Source organism: Typopeltis vanoorti, chromosome 4 (assembly GCF_054136105.1).
Source record: "Typopeltis vanoorti isolate ZY-2024b chromosome 4, IOZ_Tvanoo_1.0, whole genome shotgun sequence".
NCBI lineage: Eukaryota > Metazoa > Arthropoda > Arachnida > Uropygi > Thelyphonidae > Typopeltis > Typopeltis vanoorti.
This window is the reverse complement of record NC_143552.1, coordinates 162,808,803-162,826,951: the sequence shown is the minus strand read 5'-3', so window position 1 is coordinate 162,826,951 and position 18,149 is coordinate 162,808,803. Positions and strand designations below refer to the sequence as shown.

The window sequence follows — 18,149 nt, the reverse complement described above, 5'->3', positions numbered from 1 at the left end:
GTGGAGTAACAAGAGAAAGTGTTCGAATAAATTTTCTTGTGCTTGGTATGGATGTTTTATTTCCTTGGCATGATGTTTCCAATGCATCTCAGTTAATTTCTGGACTGAAATGTGATACAGTTTCATTGCTCAACAGTACTGTACATAAACGCATCCTCCTATTTATATCAAACTGAAAACTATAATTTTGTGTATGATTAAAACAGCAGTGCATGCTTATTGGATAAGACGTAAAATTTTGTCCTCTAAGTATGCACTGTTACGAAACTCACCAAAGTCTCTTCTGCTCCTTAAAGGGGAAAACATCATAGTAATTGTTCTACAGTAGTTATTCCATGAGTGATCTAACTGGGATTCATCTCTACCACCTTCACTACAATGGTTTGGTGATTCCGATGTTGAGTTTCTGTACGTACGTATTTTCCTTTTGCACCAAAACAATCGATCAGTTCAATTACTAAAGATACGAGAATTGTTCACTCTCGGTTGAGCGATCTGTATGTTCTGTGGTTGAATTCGTATAATACAGTATTAATTTTTTCCCCTCTAAAATTTAAAAATAAACTCGATCTTATATATTTTATTACAATGTGTGATGTACACCAGTACTATGTACTGTACAGTAAGAAGATTTACATAGATGTACAATATATGTAACAACATTGAACCGGAGGTCAGGAATTGAAATGTACTCGTCACCATAGTTGAGCATATTAGGAAGGCACATTTCAGTGAGGCACTAATGGGAATATTGTGATCCGCATTGCACCAGTAGCAGTTAGCATTCGCTGCTACATCCGTAGCTAATTATATTCAGTGTCCAATTTCCAGTTTGTAACATTCATTCATTGTTCTGAATTTCCTCTCAGTTTCACCTGGGAGTGTAGTCGTAATTTGTCTGCCTTGGTCGAGCTGTGTACAGGGCATTATAACCTTGGTTTGTGCCATAGCTGGGATACGGTACGGAAGAACGGGAGTATGGGCTGCTTCTTGACTTCATCTGATACAGATAATTATCATAAGTGGGGCCATAGCTGCATACGTCGCCCGGATATGGTTGGCCTACTGGACATGATGGCTGATCAGCGCGAGGTAAAGATGGCACGTGTAATCCTCCAGACACTTGCAAGTTAGTTCCAATGATACGTGGAAAAATTGAATTTCCAGATATGTGGTCAGACTCCTCATCTGGAAAAAAAAAAAAAAATCATCAGCATAAACATACAATAAATGATTGACAAACTGATATTGATTCGATCACCAAATAAGCAGAATTAAAGTAGTTTTTTTTTTAATATTTATTAGTTTTTCAGAGATTTCTGATATTGCATTGATCCTCAGGATATTAGAATGTGTCATTGGAATTTTGTTAATTTACATAATAGGAAATATAAAAGTGAAACTAAGCAAATAGTCTTTCTAGAGTATATATTTAATGTGTTTTGCATTTCTCGTTTCGTGTATATATACGTATATGTTAAACATACCAAGAAATTATATACTTGGTTTTAATCCTTTTCCAAAGGAAGCAAAACAATGTTTTGCGCGCGAAATATATTCACGTCTGTGCTACTTGTATATAGAGGATAAGTATGTAGCCCATAATGCAAAGCATACCCCCCTTTCGGACGTGTATAATGCTGTGCGTAATGGGAAAAGCCACTACTCAGGCCGGTTTCGACCTTTATTGAGGTCTCATCAGTGGGACTAGACCCGGGAGAGATACCAAGGTTGAAGTAATGCAGAAGTCATATCTTCTTCTTCTGCAGCTTCTCCCACTTAAGTCGGGTCACTGTTGATAATGAGTCTCCTCCACATCCTCCTGTCTTGGGCTGTCACCACATCCAAGTTCTTCATCCTCAAGTCCTCTTCTACCAGCTCCCTCCATCTCTTCTTTGGCCGCCCACGCTTCCGCCTTCCTTTCACATCAATCTGCATGACCCTTCTTCCCACATATTCGTCCTCCCTCCTCATCACATGACCAAACCATCTCAACCGTGCCTCCTGTATTTTCGCTCCTAAGTTCGTAACCTTCACTGTTCCCCTGACATAGTCATTTCTCAGACGATCCTTTCTGGTCACACCGCACATCCACCTAAGTATTCTTCTCTGCTACTTTCATCCTGCTGATGTTATTTTTCCTCAGGGCCACAGCTTCTATAGCATACGTCATAGCTGGCCTCACTACTGTCTGTCATATATATATATATATATATATCATATACATATATATATCATATACATATATATATCATATACATGTAGCCAAAAGGTGCTGGACTTTATTAATAATAATAAAAAAAAATCTCTGGATGAGAGAAAGATGAAAGTTTTTTGCCTTGGGTTTATTATACGTTAAATATAACAAGAAATTATATACTTGGATTTATATATATTCTCCAAATGTTACGAAATGTTAATGAATAAGATTCTTTGCATAATATTGATTACTACCCGACCTGAAAACCACAAAATTTTTACCAGTTGTCATTTATCCCTCCCAATATTTTCCTAAAATATTTCATGGTGTAATTTAATTATTTTTAACATTTTTATTGAATTTTGAATATTTATATTTATTCGGATGTCTACATGAATATAAACATACAAACTGTATAATTCATATATTTATATAGCATTTATTCAGAGGTTTGACTTATTAAATTATTTTGATAAAAAATTCTATTTACAACTTTTTAAATGTAATACTTGCTATAAATTTTATCATAAAAATTTAGGACAAACAAGAATCCATAACGAGAAAAAACGAGACAAAATTCTCCAGCTGCAATATTCTCGTAGGTATTAAATGTGAAGTTAAAAGGGGGGAAAAAAAACCTTTTACCAAGAATTACATAAATTGTAAACTAAAAATAAATAAAACCAAGAATATGTGCACATGATGTGCGAAACTTTAAAAAAATCAGAAATAGAGTATTAAAATACCAAAGTAATTATTACCCCAGAAAAGAAACTTCTAGTAATACATCATAAGAGTCCTTGTAGCTCAGAGTAAGCCCTTTGGTTGGAAAGATCTAGGTTAGAATTCCGTCTGGGACGCGAAGAACTTTTAAATTGAAGGCGAGTTACCCGGTCTCATACGGAGGTGGAAGGATGTTTCCTCCCGGAAACTCGGGTTTTTCGTCCCGAACACGCAATTTACAGGGGAAAAAAAAACAATACTTATATGCGATAGGGCTAACCATCTTAACCTGGAGTTATAGTTACGCCGAGGATTCTTAGAAGGTTATGGGTACTTAAATGCCTGTTAGATTAATAATCCATCATGAAATTGCGGATTAAATACGTGTGTGTAACCGTACACTAAAGGTCACAACACCTATGGAACACTATATAGGCAAGAAGAAAAGGAGGAAGCTGTTGATGTGTCTTTGAATCGCTGATGGTTGCAGTCTGTGTAAGATGCAGTGAAGGAAACTCTTCCTAAAAATATCCAACTATCAACTGCTCTTGTTAATGCGGTTTTGGAAGAGTAAACCAATAATAGCGGTCAGTTCTGAAGAATATTGCTCATGAAAATACCTGTTCAAGGGACATAAAACAGAAACTGAACGTCTTGGGTGATGGTCAATTAACCAAACTGTTTTCTTATGAACAACATCGAGAAATCTTAGAGAGGATTCAGCCAGTTTCGGATTTGCACTTTATTTTTCTGGTGTACGGGATGAGAAGTACAGTAGGTAGTGCCTTGGGCGGAAAATTACATTTTTTTTTTAATATATCAGCTACAGAAGCTATGGCTGAGATGTGTTCATGCCAGGATGCTAATACATTTTATTATATTAATAAAATAGATAAAATAGCTGATGCTATTTTATTATATTATGAGATCACTAAAATGCACCACATGGATCCATGAGAAAATAAATTCGCTTTAAAGAAATGAAATTGTAAACAATCTACTGAAAAATGAAAAGGCATTAAAAACAGGAAAAATGGCAAAAAAATATTTTATATGAGAAGATAAAGAAATTACAAATTTAAATGACTTTTTTATGTTGCTCTCACCCACGAAAGTTATTTGTAAACCTGTAATACATTTTGTACCATGGGTGGGGTGGAGATTTTTTTAAAAAATCAATTATGATTAATCAGCTAACGCCATTTATTCCCATATAGGGAGTAGGTGAGCTGTTTTAACCTTATCTAACTTTTGGAGACTGAATGGACAGTTCGATCTCCGTCGATAGACAATCAGAGATAACTGGCCTAAGACTACCACTCATTATACAAGATCCGGTGAAGGGAGTAGACTCATAAGTGCCGCCATCTCGTGGTACCTAATCCTAACACTATATTTATTGTCTGAGATAGTGTTGGTTCTACGGTCTATTTTCTTGGGTTTACAGGACGAAAAACCCGAGTTTCGAACTTATGACTCTCTTCGGACGATTTAGCACTGTAGAAGGTACATGCCATCTCCACAGGACCTCAATTATATATATATATATATATATATATATATATTTGTATTTTTAATTAATTTTTTTTACATAGTCTGGAACCCTGCTCTAGAGACCAAACATGGAACTTTTTTCAAGCCATTTCAGACAACGATAAGTAGATCGGTAGTCGTGCTATTGTCACTAATTAGATTAATTTAACTTAGATCAGCCGATGCTGGCTGACGCAGTTCAACGTTGAGTTCAGTGTTGTTCATTACGAAGTTAATAATTAACTTCCATTATTAAAAGAAAAATGTACATTCGTATCTATAAGATGCTCACGAATTTAAATGCGTAAAAACATACAAAATTAAACTGCGTCGAAAATGGGAGTTTAGTTTGGGTTCTGCCATAAATTACCTAACTTTTTCCACATTTTTAATGTCCCCTCCCGTCTTGTTAGAAAATATTATTAAGTATTATATAAGGTGTGCCTCCATGGAGTCAAAAGACTCATCGCAGTACTTCAAACTTTTATGTGAGACAACAAATCATGAAATGAGTTTTGTAAGTGCACCTTTTCTTTATACCCACTTGCGCAAACAGCAAGTTCATCTGTAAAGATTATTATTCCAATTCCATTTTCCTTTGTGTATTGGCCAAATGTTCTGTTACGAACAAGTAAAATTTTACTTTCAAAGACCTAAATAAACATCCTGACGCCACTGGATGAGACCTAGTAACTCATCTCGTGTTAAAAATCTCTTATAAATATTTCTTAGTCCGAAACAGAATTCGAACCCAAGATTGTTATAAGTCATATCATTAATAAAAACAAATAAAGACCAATTATGACAAACCATGAAAATAAGGACTAACCCTGTTCTGTTAAAACAAAGATTTTTATTTTCTTTAGTTTTGAAACTTTTCTTTCGATAATCTTATTTTAATAAATGTTCTTCGGACAACTTGGATTATACTGGTAATATTGAATCGAAACGATTTTACAGGAGGTCCAAGTTGTCTTCGATAGAATTTCTTAGAGTATGCTGTTATTAGCAGCTTCACTACTTCATCCTAGACTGACATGTTGATAGCTCCTAATATTCATCGTGCGTCTTTAACACGCGCGCAACACTCCACTTTACAGAATGGCAACAATTATCCATTAAGCGCGATTATCAAAGAAAGGCATTTAAAACAGTTGCTAGTAGTTCGGCATACAGAGTTTTTGACTACAATTCAGTTCTTATACCGCACATGTGACAATAACTTGGCATTTCTGAGTAGAAACTCCCACGAGTTTCTTCGCCTATATCAAAAGTTTGGTAGAGCAACTATTCGCAGTTAGCGAAGTATACAATTTGAAAATCTCAAAAAGGAGAAGGCTTAAACCAAAATCAGGTTTTCGAATTTTCCTCATCAATTGTGCGCACACCACCGCAAATCACCTCCATGCAAAATATGAGTTTTCACTTACGGAAGGTGCATAAAGTTTGATATTTCGGTCAATCAACAAGCTTCAAACTCACTTCGCAGCAAACATGATCATTATCCTAATATGTATCCTAGAGGGATGTGCGAGACAATATGATAGTAATAATGCAGTACCAACTGCTTATCGACCATTTTCCTTCAAATTAATCTGTTATCCCCAGTATTGTCAGATCTTGTATTTCGGTCTCCTAAATCGTTCTAATCCCTCAAGAACTTTCTGAGTCTTTCCTTCTGGCACATTCCTGGATGCTAACAATGTTAAATTCTTTATTAATATCCTCATTTTTAATATGATATTGCCATTGATGCCATCTGTTCATGCCCCAAATCTTTCTCAGGACTCTCATATCTGCGGTCTCTAGTTTATGGTCAAGTGTTTTACTTCTGACCTAGCCCTCAGACCCATAAGTTAAAATTGGTTTTGAACACTGTGTTGTATATACAACTAAATTAGTTGTATACAGCTAATTTAGTGTTTTGACTAATTTCTCTCTTATTCCATATACATTTATTCAGTTGACTGCCCACCATACCAGCTTTACTAATTCCATTGTCTATTTCCAGATTTTATTTGCCAGCTTGACTAGAAAATTGCTCCTAAATAGCTAAAATATTTTACTTATTCTAGATTCTCCATTAATGGCATTTCCAACGGATTTTCGTAGTATTGGTCTTTTTATTGCTAATTTTTATGCAACTTTGTTAGCAGTTATCTGATTTAGTTAGGGCATCCTGAATAATTGTACTGGATTTGTTTAAGAATGTAGCATCATCGTCTGCATAAAGCAAAGAGCTGAAATTAACATCTCCAATTTTGATATCAGGTTTAACACCACTTTCCTTCACAATGCGATTCATATCGATGGTGAATGACAGTGGAGATAATATGCATCCTTGCCTTGCTCCCAATTTAACATCAAACCATCTTCTTTTAATAAAATTCAATATTTTAATACATTAAATCTTTATTACAAATAGTTGAGAAACCATGGTAATATAAGATGGGTCTGTATTTTAAATGTTATAGGTGTTGAAAAAGGCGTATGCTAAAGTGAAAAAAATATTCAAAACGCTACAGTTGTATGGTATAAATGTGACATTATATCAAGCAATACTTATATTTGAGTTATACCTCTTTCTGCTCGAACTGTTGACTTACAACTCAGCTATAGACGATGTATTGCTCGATATAATGTCACATAGGAGCCTCGTAGCTCAGGGAAGGATCACTACCCAGACCTATCTGGTCTAAAAATTAAAGATACCAAGTAATTATATACTTGGTTTAATCTTTTATCCAAGTATAAGCAAACAAAGTTTACGCCTGAAGTATTTTCAGGACTGGAGCAACTCGTATAAGGAAGTTAATACTTCACATCACTTGCCTTAGTATCCCATAATGCAAAGCACATCTCCTTGCGGACATGTATAAATACAGCCTGGCGTATTTATAGTGTCAGTTAAGTTTCCACTTCCAAACTTCATCTCTACTACTTTTACACTATTTGGCTTCTTTTATTTTTTCTTGTTAGCATATGTATTTTTACAGGAGACATTTTGTTTTAGATGAAGTAGGTAAACCAACTGATCTGCGGAATTTAGTGGTCTCCCCTTCGATTTTAGTTCGATTGTGCTTCTCAGTCGAAACCATTAGCAACTTAAGAAAGAACCTGCTTCCAATTTGCTCGAAAATGGTTGAATAATGCAACCTGCTCGAACGAATTTCAGCTGACTTTCATATTTAGTTGTTTCTTACATTGCTGAGGAGTTCAGCCTGATCGAAATTAAATGAAAGGGATCGGGGGACCATTTCTCCACAAACATATTTGCAACTCATCATTAGTCAAAGTGATATTCAAGCAGACTGGAATTTTTTATGTTGCAAACAGCCGAAAATTTCAGCCCACTCGAGCTAAAATGGAAGAAGGTTGTAGGGAGGTCCTTTGTGCATGCTATTGCGGATCGTTAAACAAAACGTCTCATAGTAAAACAGGTATGTAAAAGAACAACCAGGAGATTGAAAAAGTAATCGAACGGCTTCAGTTTGAAAAACGAAAAACATATCCGCACATGTTTCCACAATTACATTTCAAAGTTTGAAATGCATCTAACATATCTTTCTTTCTTTCTCTATTAAACACATATTTTAACTTTATTTCGAGTACATTATTTTCAAATCAGAGCATCTTGCTGTTACCCGATTTCGAAGTTGATATGGGAATCAGATCCAAGCCTAAACTTAACGATTCGTGAGCCTTACCTGATGGTGCAATCTGTTTAAAATATTATTTACGATGTGATTTGGTAAAGTATATATCGTCTTTAATTATTGGGGGGGTAGTAACAGTGGTGAGCATGCTAGTGTTGTTTTAGGCAGCGCGGGATAATAAACGGCATCATCGCAAACATATCGTGACTAGAGCACAGTCAGAGTCAAATTAAATTTCCTTCTCAAGAAAGATAAAACTATTAATCTACACGTAATCTTGCTCTTATTGCGTATTCATATGGTCCTCGATTGCAGAAAAACAAACGTGAGAATTGGTTAAATAAAGAAAATGTTGTCAAGTAACATATTTTGGACCCTCCCCTTTATTACAAAGCTATTTCACCCTCCCACCACCACTCGTGCAGGAGCGTTATGAGATATGCATACAAGCCCTTACATGGTTGTAAGGACTTGTATGCATATTATAACCACTTAAAATATAAAAAAGCAACATGCAAAAAAAATCACAAGATTACGCTATAGTGCAAAATTTACTTTACATTGAAAATATGTACTTACAACTATTTTTTTTTTAATTAAACTTCTCATTGCAGTTGCCTCTGTAGCTCATCGACATGATGTTCAGTTGTTTAAAAAGTACCAAGGTTTGAATTTCGTCATGCCATGGAAATCTTTAGAACAGATTTTAAAATTAAGGTAAGTTAGCTTAGCTCATACGGAAGCGGTATTTTTATCGACGTAGCTGGACGAGTGGACAGCCCATCCACTCTCCGTCTAACAAGCTGTGCGTTCGGACATACGCGAGCATGGATGTTTTCTGAATGTCTTTAGGTAGCATAGGATTTTTTGTTGTCCTCTGTGAAACTATTACACCACTCAATGGAAAACTGCTTAAAATCATTTGTTTTTGGCGGATAATCTTGGGGGACAGCCTCTAGAGAGGCTGTCCCGCAAGATTATCCGCTAAGGAAAAATGTACCGTGTACAACGGTATGTAAAACATTTTAAAAACCAAACCAGACTAACTGTGAAATGAGCATGCGCTTAAAACAAAGATAAAATCCTCTTTCAGACTTCATTGTATACATTTTCAGAATGCACGTCTTTACTAAGTTATAACCAACAATGGCATCTGGCGATACTTATTTTTAGCCCAGATGTACAAACAAACATGTTTAATTGGTTCATAATGGAACGATCTTTCTAATAGTCACGGCATAACATCTGTTCATTGAATGTACTATGAGGGGGCTGCGAGGGAAGGCGACTTTCTAAATTATAACTCCGAGAGGTGATATAGAAGAACTCCACACGTATATAAAAATCGGTTAGTCAACTTTACGCAGTGTACAAGATGTGCGGGGGGAGCGCATGGCAAAGAAACTGAATGTGATGCCACGTGATGGATTATAGACGCAGCCTGGTCTGCGGAGCAAAATAAATAAATAAATAAGAACGTGGAATTGCGGTCTATCCCACAGCCTCTGCGGAGGGCCTGCGATATTACGAGGTATGCTAAGGCACGCGGTTCTGACAAGCGCGGAATAAAGCGCTAACGAGCCCCCCTGACAGTACATAAATTATGGGAAGAGAGAACCATCCCGTAGCTCATTAAGACGAATATTTGCAGCATTCTTGGCCCTGCCAGCTGGACCCGTTACGAAGGTGTCGCGGAGGTTTTCATTTCTAAGTTTTCCTGCCAAACCAGCTATTAATCTTGCATCACACATTCTTGCACTCGCTTCCAGGCTAATGGACCCACACGGATTCGAGTCGCCTTTAAAAAAGATTTTTTTTCTCGAACTCGTTGCAGTTAATGGTGTAAATAGATATTAGTAATCGATATTAAGTTCGAACTTCCCTTACTAATTTGCATATCATAAATCAAAAATATTAATTTTTATTTATTTTAATTGTGAGATCCCACCGAGATTTATAATTAAAATGTAAAACATTTCATTCTTTATATATGAAAATAAAAAAAAAAAACACATGAAAATATTTCTCATAATAATAATAGATTTCCTTTTTTCGTAACCAGGACGTCGCATGCCATGTTAAATGTCGGTCAGCATTATAAATCATAGAAAAGAAATGCAAATAACAAAAGGAAAATAAGACATTTGTGCGCAGATTCATCCTTAGCATTGGACTTGCATGATATTAAACCAGCTGGTCTTTGAACTGCTTCAATCTCATTGCCAAACATCTCTGTATGATCTTCTTCCGCTTTCTTTTTCTTAGGGGGGGGGGTATTATTTCATGGGATCTATTCTATTTGAATGTATGTTGTATCAGTTTGTTTTATAGTTATACTTTTTTTTTATTATTCTTGACTACTTTCCTACTTTTAAAATGATTTTATTATTGTTTTTTTTTTAATCTTAAATTTATCTATCCTATTGTTGAGCTCATACCTTCATTCAAGTGCTACCATTTCTTCACCGTTACTTTTGTTCTTTAACAGCCAAAGTTTCGCTGACATATAGCAGTGTTGATAATATGTAGATGTGTTACACCGGTCTAAGTGAGTTTTTTTTTTTTTGTTGTTTTTTATGATTCTTTTCAAGCGAAACTGATGACAATGGAATGCTATGTATTATTATCTTTATACGTCTCCCTTGTGTGTGTTGTCAGTTTTTTCTTAAACCGCTTGATATACAAGGGTGGTCTGAAAACTTCTCGGCCTCGACCATAGATGGCAACACTATCAGCAAGATTTTTTTTAAGTTGGTACATCTGTCATAAGCATCTATGTGAAATTGCAAGTCATTCTACCAAGTAGTTTGTTTTATATAGCTGTCTGAAGCAAAAGAGTTGTCTGTATTCCTTGAAATGGATAAAATTGAGTATCGTGCGGTTATAAAATTCTTTGTAAAAGAAGATTTAACGCTAAAATAAATTCATTTGAAGTTCATAAAAGTTTATGGGCGCTCTTCTCCTTCGTTTTCGACAATTAAGAAATGGGCTGCCGAGTTTAAACGTGGCGTGGCCGTACCAGCCTTGAAGTTAATTCGCGTGATGGACATCCAAAAAGTGTAACAACACCAGAAATTATTGATCAAGCGCACGATATGGTAGTGGATGACTGGCGAGTCAAAGTGCGTGAAATTGCTGAGACTATACGCATTTCAAAAGAATGTGTAGGATATATTTTGCATGAAGAATTGCAAATGGAAAAGCTTTGCGCAAGATGGGTGCCGCGCTTGATCACAGCAGATAAAAAATGCACTCGCATGAAAATCTCCGAATAGTAGCTTTGAACGTTTTAACAACCATAAGCTGATTTTGTGTGTCGATTTATTACTATGGATGAGACTTGGATTCACCATTACACACCAGAATCCAAACAGCAGTCAAAACAGTGGACAGAAGCCGGTTGTTCAGCGCCAAAGAAGACAAAGTCAGTTCTATCAGCAGGGAAGGTCATGGCATCGGTGTTTTGGGATGCTAAAGGCATTTTGTTTATTAATTATCTTGAAAAGAGTAAAACAATAACCGTGAAATATTATTCCTATCTTTTAACCAGACTAGACGAAAAAATTCGTGAGAAAAGACCCGGTTTGCAGAAGGAAAAAAATCATCTTTCAGTGTTTTGGCAATGGGAAAATTAAGGGATCTGTACTATGAATTGTTGTAACATCCACCCTATTCCCCCAGATTTGGCTCCCTCTGACTTCTATCTCTTTCCGACACTAAAATTCTTCCTCGCTGGTCAGCGTTTTTCTTCGAATCAACGGGTGATTGCAGCTGGAGAGGGGTATTTTGCAGATCTTACTGAGAACCACTGCAGGGACGGGATGATGGCGCTGGAGCATCGCTGTAATAAATGTATTAGTCTTAAGGGCGATTATGTTGAAAAATAAAAATTCTTCTTCTTCTTCTTCTGCAGCTTCTCCCACTTAAGTGGGGTCACTGTTGATAATGAGTCTCCTCCACACCTTCCTGTCTTGGGCTGTCACCACATCCAAGTTCTTCATCCTCAAGTCCTCTTCTACCAGCTCCCTCCATCTCTTCTTTGGCCGCCCACGCCTTCCGCCTTCCTTGCACATCAATCTGCATGACCCTTCTTCCCACATATTCGTCCTCCCTCCTCATCACATGACCAAACCATCTCAACCGTGCCTCCTGTATTTTCGCTCCTAAGTTCGTAACCTTCACTGTTCCCCCTGACATAGTCATTTCTCAGATGATCCTTTCTGGTCACACCGCACATCCACCTAAGCATTCTCATCTCTGCTACTTCCATCCTGCTGATGTTATTTTTCCTCAGGGCCACAGTTTCTATAGCATATGTCATAGCTGGCCTCACTACTGTCCTATAGATTTTGCCTTTCAGATTGATCGACACCCTCTTATCGCATAACACTCCAGCCATCTCCCTCCAGTTCCTCCAACCCGCTTGTATCCTGCATCCTACTTCCTTCTCAGCTCCTCCATCTTTTTCCACTGTTGAACCTAAGTATCTAAAGTCTCTCACCTTCCTGATGACATTTCCTTCCAGCTCCAGATCTGTTTCCTGTCCGCCGCCCACTGTGCAACACATATACTCTGTCTTACTTCTGCTCAGTCTCATACCTCTCTCTCTCTCTCTTCCAGTGCTTTTCTCTATCTTTCCAGTTTAGTTGCCGCTTCTTCTCTTGAATCTGCACACAGCAAGATGTCATCTGATTACGACATTGTCCAAGGCGCATCTTCTCTCACCTCCTCTGTTGCCACCTCCATCACAATATTAAACAGAAACGGACTTAATGCTGACCCTTGATGCAAGCCAACTGTTACTTGAAAACTTTCTGTCTGTCCCAGACAGGTCCGAACACTTGTCTTCACATTTCTGTACATTTCCCGCAACAACCTGCAACAACCTGACATATTTCTCCGGCACCTTCTTCTCCCTCAGACACCTCCAGACTTCTTGCCTTGGCACTCTATCGTATGCTTTCTCCAGATCAATAAATGCTAGATGTAGCTCCCTTTGTTTCTCTCGATACTTTTCCATCATCTGCAGTAACCCAAAGATAGTATCTGTTGTTGATCTACCAGGCATGAAGCCTTCGTTTCATCCACATTCCTTTGCAATCTCCACCTCCTTCCTCAATCTACTATCAAGAACCCTTTCTAGTACATAGTACATTACTGGGCAACTCGTTGCAAAGGTGGAGGAAGAAGTTCAGATCGCTATTCTTAGGTATTTTCCATAATGTAAAAACACATTTCTTAGGAAATGTATGCTGAAATGTATGTCTTCCTCCACCTTTGCAACGAGTTGCCCAGTAATGTACTATGTACTAGGATCACTTGCATTGGCTAACGCTAGTGTCCGCCGATACTTTATAGTTTACTATATATTCGGCAAGAAACTCTCTGATTCCAATCTTTGAGTTTCTTATTCGGTTTTAAAACTATGTGGGATTTAATATCCCCTTAATTTAAGTAATGTTTTCATTGCCGAAATGAAGCTTATTAGCTCTTTATACTTTAGTAACTTAATGGTTGCACCTGTCTGGAAAACTCGTTCGCAAAGTACATAAGTTCTTTTCGCTATACACTATGGTATTATGTCTAGCTGCTCACTGATGAAGCCTCAAAAAAGGCTGAAACCGGTCTGGGTAGTGACCTCTCCCTCCATAATGTAATAACAGCATACATTTCCTAAGAAATGTGTTTTTACATTATGGAAAATATGGAAAATATGGAAAATACCTAAGAATAGCGATCTGAACTTCTTCCTCCACCTTTGCAACGAGTTGCCCAGTAAAGTAATGTACTATGTACTAGGATCACTTGCATTGGCTAACGCTAGTGTCCGCCGATACTTTATAGTTTACTATATATTCGGCAAGAAACTCTCTGATTCCAATCTTTGAGTTTCTTATTCGGTTTTAAAACTATGTGGGATTCAATATCCCCTTAATTTAAGTAACCCTTTCTAGGATTTTCAATGTGTGGGACATCAACTTTATTCCGCTGTAATTTTTACAGTCTTGGGCATCCCCTTTACCCTTGTAGATGGGGACAAGAGTACTCTCCCTCCATTCCTCGTGTATATTTTCCTGTTGGCAAACTTTCACGAACAGGTCCCACAGCAGGTCAATTCCCTCTTCCCCCAGTGCCTTCCATGCCTCCACTGGAATTCTGTCGGGGCCCTCCGATTTTCCATTCCTCATCCTCTTCATGGCCTCTGTCACTTCCACTCTACTGATGTTCTGCACCATCCACTCAGAAGGCTGCCCATCTCCTCTGTGAGTCCTTGCACTTTCCTCATTCAAAAGTCCCTCAAAGTATATTTTCCATCTGTTTCTTATGTCCACATTCCTCCATAATACTCTTCCTTCAGCATCTTTGATCTGCCTCACATGTAAGATGTCCTTTGCTGCTTTATTTCTACATTTCGCTAGTTGGTAAATTTTCCTCTGCCCTTCCTTTGTTTCTAATTGATCATACAGATCTTGATATGCCATGGCCTTCGCCTGTGCCACAACTCTCTTGGCTTCTTGCTTTCTCTCTCTGTACACGTCTCTGTCCTCTTCCACTCTTGATTCATCCCACTTCTGCTTTGCCTTCCTCTTAGCTGTCACTGCCACTTGTACATTATTATTTCACTACCAACCCTCCTTCTGCTCTCTAATCTTTCCAGATTAGAAAAATGTTGAAAAATAAAAATAATTTTGAAATTATAAATCCGTTTTTTCCATTGTTAAGCCGAGAACTTTTCAGACCACCCTCGTATTTAGATTTTCATTCAAGTATCTATGTTAAAATGTCAAATGTTGATTCAAGTCTGCTGCAAACTGAACAATGGGAGCAACCATTTTTACACAGACTGGAGTTCGTATGTAACGAATTATGAGCAGGCCCTTTCTTCTCATTAGAAAGTGCCTAGTCATTACTGCCTAGATTTGCTCTTTCTGTTTCATAAAAGCACGAACGCATTTACCTCTTTTATGTCATGGTGTTGATAATGTAATCAGAAGCTAATGTATATGACGAGCATTATGTTGGGAATCAAAGTAGGAATAATTAATTTGGCGACATATCACTCATTCTGTGATTTCCATTAATAAACCCGGTAGTATATTATTATTATTATTATTATTATTATTATTATTATTATTATTATTATTATTATTATTATTATTATTAACAAGTGATTTCTATTGATGTCATGACGCAGTTTTTCGTCTCCAGATTTTAACGCAAGATATTTTTAGTTCTGCTGATTCATAAATTTAAACACTTTAATGCCTCTTATTCACCGGAGGAAGTAGGTGGAATTCTTTTAAGTCCAAAATTTTGGAAATCGTTAGTCAAATGGCCTCTATGCTTAGCAGGTACTATAGGTAGCTGGGTCCAATGACTACCAAAATTTTGATGACTTTATTGCAGACAACTTCCGTCATATCGTGTTCCTAACCTTAAATAGTATTGTTGAGCAGTGAAGTGCAACAATCAGGGCCGTCGCCAGATTAGATCGAGATCTGAGGCAAACAATTATCTCCCCTGATGAATTATAAGACAAAAATATAAGAAAATCTCCAATTGCTATTTTGTTTTTATTACAAGAGAAACATTAGTGCAAAACAATCACATGATAATATTAATTAAATGTTTGCTCTACGAGATATTGCACAATAAAACTGTTTATAAGCTCTTCTAAATTTAATTTATAAGCTATGTCCGCCTCTATCGATACAGTTGGTAGACCAACCAATCTTTCTTGGGTCACTGCTGTTCGCAAATAATTTTTAATCAGTTTAAGCTTGGAAAAACTTGCTACGCTAACAGGAATTGTGAACAATGTCCTTAGGGCGGTGGTTACGTTGGAATAAATTTCTACAAGATTTAGGTTATATTATATATATAATATATAGATGTTCCGAAAACTCTATATTAGATCAAACATGGATTGCTTCAAGCCACTTCAGGCCTCTCACGACCGGCTATGAAAGTCACTTACTACATAAAACCATTCACAGACATCCATAGATATCATATATATAATAAATTTTTTAACTTGGGGATACTGTATATTAGGGTTACCAAGTAATTTTATAAGCTTGGTTATTTAATTCCTAATCCCAAGTATGCAAACAATTAAGTTTGCGCCTGAAACATAGTTCAAGTCTAAAGATGGTACAACACCAGGGCAACTCATTGTAAAGGTGGATAAAGCTCTGATCACTATTCCTAGTATTTTCCCATAATGTAAAGCACATCTCACTAAAAGATGTATACTGCAATACATTATGGGTGGGGTCACTACCCAGAGACCGGTTTCAACCTTTTTTGAATGTAAACGTGAAACGGGCTCTAAAAATAATAAGACGATCACGAAAGATCGCCCAACTCTGCATTGTTCCATTCAATGACAGGCTCACCCCGTCACCGAGAAGAACTTCTCAGTATTGGTTCTACCCAGTGGCAGGTTCACCCCACCACCAAGCAGAGCCATAATCTCATCTCAACGGTGGCCCCACTCATAGATAGAGAGGCAAAAACCTATCCCCAAGCAGAACCTCATGGAACCCCCACCGGTTTCAACTTTTTTTCAGGTCTCCTCAGCGAGTAGCTAGACCCTAAATACCAAGGTTTTAGTAATACAGAGCCTTATCAACTTTACCTATAGAAGTTGATGCAAGGTGTTTTTATTTTTAATAAGAATCTCTGGAGGAGATATAGATGCAGCAAATTTTTTAACTTGAGGATACTGTATATTAGGGTTACCAAGTAATTTTATAAGCTTAGTTATTTAACTCCTAATCCCAAGTATGCAAAGAATTAAGTTTGTGCCTGAAACATAGTACAAGTCTAAAGATGGTACAACACCAGGGCAACTCATTGTAAAGATGGGTAAAGCTCTGATCACTATTCTTATAGTGATCAGATTTATTTATTAACATATATATATATATATATATATATATATTTTATGAAAAAAATTGAATGACTAGAACCGAGATTTAATTAAAAAGGTTTTAATATAAACACACTACTAGTTTCGGCCTGTAACAATTAACCTTTTTAATTAAATCTCGGTTCTAGTCATTCAATTTTTTTCATAAAACTATGTATGTTAACCGAGTCAATGATCATTCTGTCATATATATATATATATATATATATATATATATATATATATATATATATATATATATATATATATATATATATATATATATATATATATATATATATATATATATATATATATATATATATATATATATATATATATATATATATGTATCTTTAACATATATATTATTCCCAAGGTAAAAAACTTTCTACATCTATCTGTCATCCTGAGATTTTTATTTGATAAGGTCAAAGCACCTTTTGGTAACTTGTCTTGGTAAAATACTTATAAGCTCTGTATTACTTAACCTTGGTATTTTTTAGCCTGGCTCCCGCTGATGAGACATCAATAAAGGTTGAAACCGGTCTGGGTAGTGGCCCCTTGCCTTTAATGCATAGCATCATACATCTCCTCAAGGAGATGGGATTTGCATTAAGGGTAAATATTGAGAATAGTGATCAGAGCTTATTCCAACTTTACCACGAGTTGCCTGGACTTGTACTACTACTTTACGGGTCACTTAGACTTGCAATACATGCAAGCGCAAACTTGACTTATTTGTCTGTTTGCTTACTTGGGAAGTGGAGTAAAAACCAGGTTTAAAATAACTTGGTATCTTTAACCTATATTATACCCAAGGAATATATATATATATATATATATATATATATATATATATATATATATATGTGTGTGTGTGTGTGTGTGTGTGTGTGTGTGATAAAATTTGGTGAGGACCAGTTTTCTCCTGTATTATTTTTGAGACAATTTTTAATTCTTCAAATAAATCTATTGCATCTTCGTCAGATGTTGTAAAATCGTATGGCAGACTGCCTCTATGCTACATCCTGTCGACGGTGCTGGCAACAATTCCATATAGTAGTGTTGGAATTGCATGAATTTTATGGTATAGTTCTCTCGGTACGAGATTAAAATCCCC

The 18,149-nt window shown here is 36.5% G+C and overlaps 1 protein-coding gene across 3 annotated transcripts in view; it reads right to left on the bottom strand.

Annotated features, from left to right (window-relative positions):
- Positions 1 to 565: 565 nt before the first annotated feature.
- Positions 566 to 18,149, bottom strand: part of LOC150107810 (T-box transcription factor TBX1-like) — a 181,825-nt gene continuing 164,241 nt past the window's right edge. For all 3 annotated transcript variants that reach the window (XM_090391570.1, XM_090391571.1, XM_090391572.1), the window contains exon 8: positions 566 to 1,188. In XM_090391570.1, coding sequence (XP_090247696.1) covers positions 872 to 1,188 — 317 coding nt within the window. In that variant the 3' untranslated portion in view covers positions 566 to 871. The remainder of the gene's footprint in view (positions 1,189 to 18,149) is intronic.